The following is a 7,377-nucleotide window of genomic DNA, read 5'->3' as shown; positions in this document are numbered from 1 at the left end:
GTATTGTAATAGTTTATTAAAATGAACTATAAATTCATACTCAAACATTCTAATTCATCATAAATTTATGTGTTTTTGTATTTTTTAAATATCAAACTGTATATATGCAGTTTTTAGTTTTATCATTATCATATGTGTATTTGTATTTATTAAAATGAATTATAAATTCATATTGTAATATTTTAATTCATTGTAAACTTATGTGTATGTATTTTTAAAATATTAACATGTGTATTTAAATTTTTTTTATCATTGTTGTATATTTGCATTTTTTATTTTTATCACTGCCATATGTGTATTTCTATTTATTAAAAAGAACTACAATACATAATATACAATTTATTTTTATCATTTTTTTAATTCTATTTTAATTTTTTTTAATGAAATAAATGGTTATCTAATAAAAAATGGATAATAATATAGATTTTAAAATGTAGTGTGTGACACAAACATGTCATTTATTATCTCAGAGTAAAACAAAGTCTTAGTACATTGGATACCTCATTGTCAAATTTTGATTCTTTCCCTAATTTGTAGTTAGTTAACATATATTTTGTTTATTTGTTACAAAATAGTTTCTTTTCTTTGTTAACATATAATACCCATTTTTATAACTATTTTCATGCATATATTTGTATATAATTTTTCTCTTAATTTTATAATATTTTGATAACCATGTTTATGAAAATTAGGGTTTAGTAACTAGGTTTTTAGGAAGGAAAATATAGTTTAATATTTGATTAAATCGGTAACATCATTTTAACTCTCACATATATGTTGTGTAGGTCCACCAATTCAGAAAAACCCTAAACCCCAGTCCATAAAAGCCGTTGAAGAAAGAGGGACCATGAAATCCAACGAAACAACACCACTTGCATTCAGGTTTCTCTGCAACAAACATGTATCACCACACCTTTTCGACTACTTACCTAGGTGGTTTTCCTATGTCTTTTTCTTACCATTTTTATCTCTTTAAACCATTTCTTTTTCTTCATTATCATCATATCATACCCATAGTTTTCTCATCCTGTAAACTCATAAAAAAACTCAAACTTACAATTTTAAAAGTTCAAACAAAAACTCATTTTTATTTCTTAGTCAACTTTTTCACCCTTTTATTTTAATTTTGTAACCAAACAAAAAATACATTATCTGTTTTTTTCTTGTATTTCTTTTCATCCATATATACAACAATCAATAACAAAGATTTGTTTTGATAATTGTTTTTCTTTAATATTTTTTCCTATTTACATCCTTTCTATAATTTTTATTTTTATTGATCAGCTCTTCTGTTTTCTTTATAATGATTGCTTTTTTGTTTGTTTTATAATATAAACTAAAAGTGATGTGTTTTAAATTAAAAAATATTTTTTAAATATACAGAGTGAATGAGTAATTTAACAAATTTGAATTAAAGAAGAACATTCAATTTTTTTTAACTTTAAAAAATATAAAATATTTTATATTATTAATCAATTTAATTTTTTTAAAAATAACTATGAAGAAGATCAACCTATCTATTATATATTAAGAAAAAATATTATAAAAAGTGGTATTTATGATTAAAATGAATGTTTATGTTATGTTTATGAATACAATGTGCGTGATGTTGAAGTGGTACAAATATATATTAAATATTAAAAAACGGAGGTGCGAAAAAACCCTCTATTTTTTTGGCTGTAACGTTATGGTGGCACCTTAAAAGATTCAAACTCCCAGAGAGCACAATAAAAACCGACACAGAAGAAAAAACTTTAGAGAGAGGGGGTAAAGGGGTATTAGATCCTCAACCATATCAAATTGAAATCCCTTTCCATTGGGATATTTTCGTGAACGAATAATCCCGTTCTGGTAAAAGGGGATTCTTTGATCTAGATTTTTTTGCATTGCAGAACCGGATACCCCATTATTGTTGTTATCTTATCTATCAATATTATCTTCTTTTTTTCTCCCATTGTGTTTGATTTGTGTTGTTTTTGTTGGTCCAACACAATCATGGAGGGTGAGAAGAAGTACATGACCTCTGAGGAGCTGAAGGGTCACAACAAGGTTGGAGATTTGTGGATCTCCATTCAAGGGAAGGTGTACAATGTGTCTGATTGGGTGAAGGAGCACCCTGGTGGTGATGTTCCAATTTTGAACCTTGCTGGCCAGGATGTCACAGATGCATTCATAGCTTACCATCCTGGTACAGCATGGTCACACCTTGACAGATTCTTCACTGGCTACCACCTCAGTGATTTCAAGGTCTCTGAGGTGTCCAGGGACTACAGAAAGCTTGCATCTGAGTTTTCCAAAATGGGTCTCTTTGACACCAAAGGGCATATCACATCTTACACCCTTGTAGCCGTTGCTGCTATGTTCCTCATTGTGCTATATGGTGTGTTGGGGTGCACTAGTGTGTGGGCTCATTTGGGCTCAGGCATGCTGCTAGGGCTTCTCTGGATGCAAAGTGCTTATGTTGGCCATGATTCTGGTCATTATGTGGTTATGACAAACAAAGGTTACAACAAGGTTGCACAGGTCCTCTCCGGGAACTGCTTGACTGGGATAAGCATTGCTTGGTGGAAGTGGACTCACAATGCTCACCACATAGCCTGCAACAGCCTTGACCATGACCCTGATCTGCAACACATGCCGGTTTTCGCCGTGTCCTCGCGCTTCTTCAATTCATTAACTTCTCATTTCTATGGGAGAAAGTTGGAGTTTGATTACTTTGCCAGGTTCTTGATCTGTTACCAGCACTTTACTTTTTACCCGGTCATGAGCGTTGCCAGGGTCAACTTGTATTTGCAGACGATCCTGCTCTTGTTTTCTAAACGTAAAGTGCAGGACAGAGCCTTGAACCTAATGGGGATCCTTGTGTTCTGGATTTGGTTCCCACTTTTGGTGTCTTGCCTACCAAATTGGCCTGAGAGGGTTATGTTTGTTCTTAGTAGCTTTGCTGTTTGTTCCATTCAGCATATTCAATTCTGCTTGAATCACTTTGCTGCAAATGTATATGTTGGGCTACCTAGTGGGAATGACTGGTTTGAAAAGCAGACAAGTGGGACATTGGATATATCTTGCTCCTCTTGGATGGATTGGTTTTTTGGTGGCCTGCAGTTCCAGCTTGAGCATCATTTATTTCCAAGGCTACCTAGGTGTCAATTGAGGAAGATTTCACCTTTGGTTAGTGACCTTTGCAAGAAGCATAATTTGCCCTATAGGAGCTTGTCATTTTGGGAGGCCAATCAGTGGACAATTAGGACCCTCAGGACAGCTGCCCTACAAGCCAGGGACTTGAGCAACTCTGCCCCTAAGAATTTGTTGTGGGAAGCTGTTAATACGCATGGTTGAGGCACGATAGGTTTTTGGGAGTTTAGGATTTTATCAAGGTGCTTTTTTTTTTTATTTGTTTTTCCTCTTGTACAAGAAAAAAAAAAAAATCTTGTTGTGATATTGCTAGCCCCACTTTTCCAGATTGGGCTTTGAATTTAACTTTTTGTTAGGTGTGTGTAAAAATGGATGGTGATTCAGATGTTATTACAGTTCATGTGCTTTGCATCAATACAAAATTCATATCCTATATGCCTTTTTGCCTTTCACTTGGTTTTGCTTACCTTGGCATGGTTGACCATAATAGAAGATAGAAAGATTTCATCAGATTGTGTATGTACGTACTTTGTATTCATCACTTGTTGAGTAGAATATTTCTTTTATTCTGGTTTTGTTGCTGAGAGAGGATATAATTATGACAATATACGGCATATTGATTTTCAAGCCTTTTCCTGTGCCTGAAAAATAGAAGTAGAAGGAAAACGAGCTCTGTTATTATGTCAATGTTATATAGCTCAACCCATGTATTCCAAGTGAAGTCTTACGTATCAGTCAGCAGTTTGTTGGCAGTGAAGGCATCACAATGAATTTCACTTTCGCTAAAAGAATGATTCATGCTGGAGAATGTGGCATCAAGGTAAAATGTTGATTCTCAGCAGCAGCTAAATTCCTTTGGAAGCAATAATTGATATTGGAAAGTAGTGGTGATTAATTGAGCAAAGCTAGGATGGAGCAATTAATGTATTTGAGTCACTAAGAATGATTTTGAATTGGTAGAAGCTAGTTTTTTAGTTGATAATCTGGTCTAAAGAATAAGCAATTGAAATGGTATTTTCACCTAGCTAGAATGGATTAATGAATGTGTATGATGCCATCAGAATGGATTTGTCTGGCTTCCCCAAGAAGAATACTTATGGAAATGGAAACAGATTCTCTGCAGTTTAGAATTTAATTTTAAGTTCTGATAAAGTATTTGGAAATTCTTAAACTTGTGCCTTTTAAAGTTATTTTATCATCACAAAAACATAATTCAAAGGTTTATATTCTCCAGTTGTAAAGGATTGTAGTTGTAAATTAATTTTGTGGTGCCAGCAAGAGAAGTTGATATGCTTTATGGTTAGGCATTCTTGTCATGATTGACGTATTCCATTTCTCCTTAATATTATTTACAAGATTTAACCCTTTTTTGGGCTAGTTATTTGTTAACAAAGTATAGATTTGGGTTAAAAAAACGAGAAGTTACATGTTTGTTATTGTTAAACTCACTCTGAACTTATTTTTATGTGAATTTCATTTTGTAGTTCAAGTGTACATTTGAGTTTTCCTATTCAGCATGTTATAAAAATAGAAATAGAAATTGTGTGGTTAAACTCTATAGTAATTAAGGGTAGAAAAAAAATCCAAATTACAAAATTTAATCTATAATTATCCAAATTCATATTATTTTTAATTCATTTAAATGGATTTATCTCAAATCCATATTTTTCGATTTTAAATCCAATCTATTTAATTGGACATGGATTAGATATAGATTGGATACATTTTTCGATTATCTAAATTGTATTTTGGGTGAGATTTTGACTTGGCCCGATCCAGGCTGAGCAAAGATGATTTGGGCCCAGGTTGAGCAAAGTCGGCCCAAGTCGAATCAAGTCGGTATGGGCCAAAGTCGAGCCAAGTCATTTCGGGCCAAAGACGAGTCGAGTCAACTATGGGCCAAGTCGAGTTGAGTGGCCAATATTGAGTCGACCCCAGTCGGTCGGGGCTGATATCGAGCTGATTGGCCCATCTCAATGACTAGTCAAGCCGGTTCAGGCCCATGTCGAGCTGAGTCGTTCGGGTTTGATATTGAGTCGAGCAGGCCTGGGCCGATATCCAGACGACCAGGCCAGGGTTGATGTCGAGCCGAGCGGCAGGCAGATGACGAGCCGAGCAGGTCCGGGTCGATGTCGAGCTGAGTGGGCAAATATTGAGTTGAGCGGGCTCAGGCCGATTTTGAGCTGGCAAGCCCGGGCCCATGCCCAGCCTAGCGTGACCAGGCCCATGTCGAGTCGAGCAGGCCCGGGAAGAAGTCGAGTTGAGCAAGCTCGAGCCAATGTCGAGCCCCATGCCGTGGTCGAGTCGCCCTAGCCAATATTGAGCCAAGCGATCCCAGGCCGATGTCGAGCCGAGCGGGCCAAGGCCGATGTCGAGCTGAGCGGGCCCAGGCCGATGTCGAGCCGAGCAGGTCCAGGTCGATGTCAAGCCGAGCGGGCCAAGGTCGATATTGAGCTGAGCGGGCCCAGGCCCATGTCGAGCCGAGCAGTCTCGGGTCAATGTCGAGTTGAGCAGGCCCGAGCTGAAGTCGAGCTGAGCAAATTCGAGCCGATGAATTGTTCGGGCCCAGGACGATGTCGAGTCGCTCGGGCCGATGTCGAGCTGAGCGGTCCCGAGCCGATGTCGAGCTGAGCGGGCCCTAACTAATGTCAAGCCGAGTGGGCCTACGCCAATGTCGAGTCGTCCGACCCAAGTCGATGTCAAGTAGTCCGGGCCGATGCCAAGTTGTTCGGGCCCGGGCCGATGTCGAGTCGTCCGGGCCCGAGCCAATGTCGAGTCGAGTGGGCCCGAATCGATGTCGACCCGAGCGGGCCTGGACTGATATCAATTCGAGCGGGCCCGAGCCGATTACGAGTCGTTTGGGCCCAGGCCAATGTTGAGTCGTTCGGGCCCAGACCGATGTCGAGTAGTCTGAGCTCGGACTGATGTCGAGTCGTTTGGGCTCGGGTCGATGTCGAGCCGAGTTGGTCTGCGTCCATGTTGAGTCGGCTTAAATTCAAGTCAAATTAGTTTGTGTCCATATCAAAATGGATTTAATGTAATTGACAAAGTGGATTTAATCTAATTAACAAAGTTGATTTAATTTAGATTTAGTCCACTTTAAATGAATTTAAAAAAATCTAAATAAATTTTATCTTGTTAAAATGGATATGGATTTTAAATCCAATCCATTTATTTTGATTTGGATTGAATCTAGATTGGATTTTGAAAATTCCAATCCATAACCACCCCTACTAGTAATCATTTTTCACATAAAATTAGAAGAAAAAAATAAAATAGATTTTTTCATCATTAAAATTAATTTTATAAAGTAATTTATAAAAACTTTCTCACATTAATTTGTAAAAATAATAACTTATTTAAATTTTCTTTTTTAATTGGTAATAAAGTAGTTTTACTTTATGAGAAACTATTTTTCTCGCTAACAAGTATTTTATCTTAAAAAGTGTAAAATTATAAAATATTAAACAATTATTCGATTTTTAATTTTTAAAACAATTTTTTTTACATTATTTAAAAGAACATGTTTACTTTGTTTTTTGTAGGGTGAATACAACTTTATTAAGGTTATAACTATAATGAATCTCCTATTTTCAAATTAAAGTGTAGTACAACTTAAAAGAAATATGTTATACATATCTAATTGAGGAGAAATTACCATATGACATGAGTAATGATCTTCCTGATGTGGTGAAATGTAAATATTATTAAACAAAATAGTAAATATAATATATGTGTAGAATCTAAAATAACGAAGAAAACATGTCATTTTGTAGAACGTCAAACTGAACTTCTTGGTTTAATTCACACCGATCTTGCAGATTTAAAACAAACTATGTCTAGAGGTGTTTTGTTACAGTTATAGATGATTTTTCTAGATACACCAAAGTGTATTTAATTAAACATAAGGATGAAACTTTTGACATGTTCTTAACTTATAAGGCGGAAGTAGAAAATCAATTGAATAAGAAAATTAAAAGAATTAGATTAGATAGAGGTGATGAATATGTTTTATTTAATGATTATTGTGTTAAAGAAGACATTATTCATGAGGTAACCCCATCGTATTCATCTAAATTTAATGGAATAGCTGAAAGGAAAAATAGTACTCTTAAATAAATGATGAATGTCATGCTTATTAGTTCTAATGCTCCTGATAATTTGTGGGGTGAATCTCTGCTTACCATGCATTTTTTGAAAAATAGGATACCACATAAGAAAATCGATAAAACAACACCCTAT

At 35.6% G+C, this 7,377-nt stretch overlaps 1 protein-coding gene across 2 annotated transcripts; it reads left to right on the top strand.

Moving 5' to 3' along the window:
- Nucleotides 1–1,611: 1,611 nt before the first annotated feature.
- Nucleotides 1,612–3,570, top strand: LOC137810765 (delta(8)-fatty-acid desaturase 2-like). 2 transcript variants are annotated; one of them, XM_068612187.1, is made up of 2 exons: nucleotides 1,711–1,851; nucleotides 2,002–3,570. In XM_068612187.1, the coding sequence occupies exon 2, from the start codon at nucleotides 2,017–2,019 to the stop codon at nucleotides 3,337–3,339; it is 1,323 nt and encodes a 440-aa protein (XP_068468288.1). In that variant the 5' UTR covers nucleotides 1,711–1,851; nucleotides 2,002–2,016; the 3' UTR covers nucleotides 3,340–3,570. The 2 variants fall into 2 exon arrangements, with proteins under 2 accessions (XP_068468287.1, XP_068468288.1); XM_068612186.1 differs by having other exon boundaries at nucleotides 1,612–3,570.
- Nucleotides 3,571–7,377: the final 3,807 nt, after the last annotated feature.

The sequence above is a fragment of the Phaseolus vulgaris genome, chromosome 2 (genome assembly GCF_000499845.2).
Source record: "Phaseolus vulgaris cultivar G19833 chromosome 2, P. vulgaris v2.0, whole genome shotgun sequence".
Classification (NCBI taxonomy): Eukaryota; Viridiplantae; Streptophyta; class Magnoliopsida; order Fabales; family Fabaceae; genus Phaseolus; species Phaseolus vulgaris.
The sequence above is the reverse complement of the archived record's forward strand: the minus strand, read 5'-3'. Positions and strand labels throughout refer to the sequence as shown.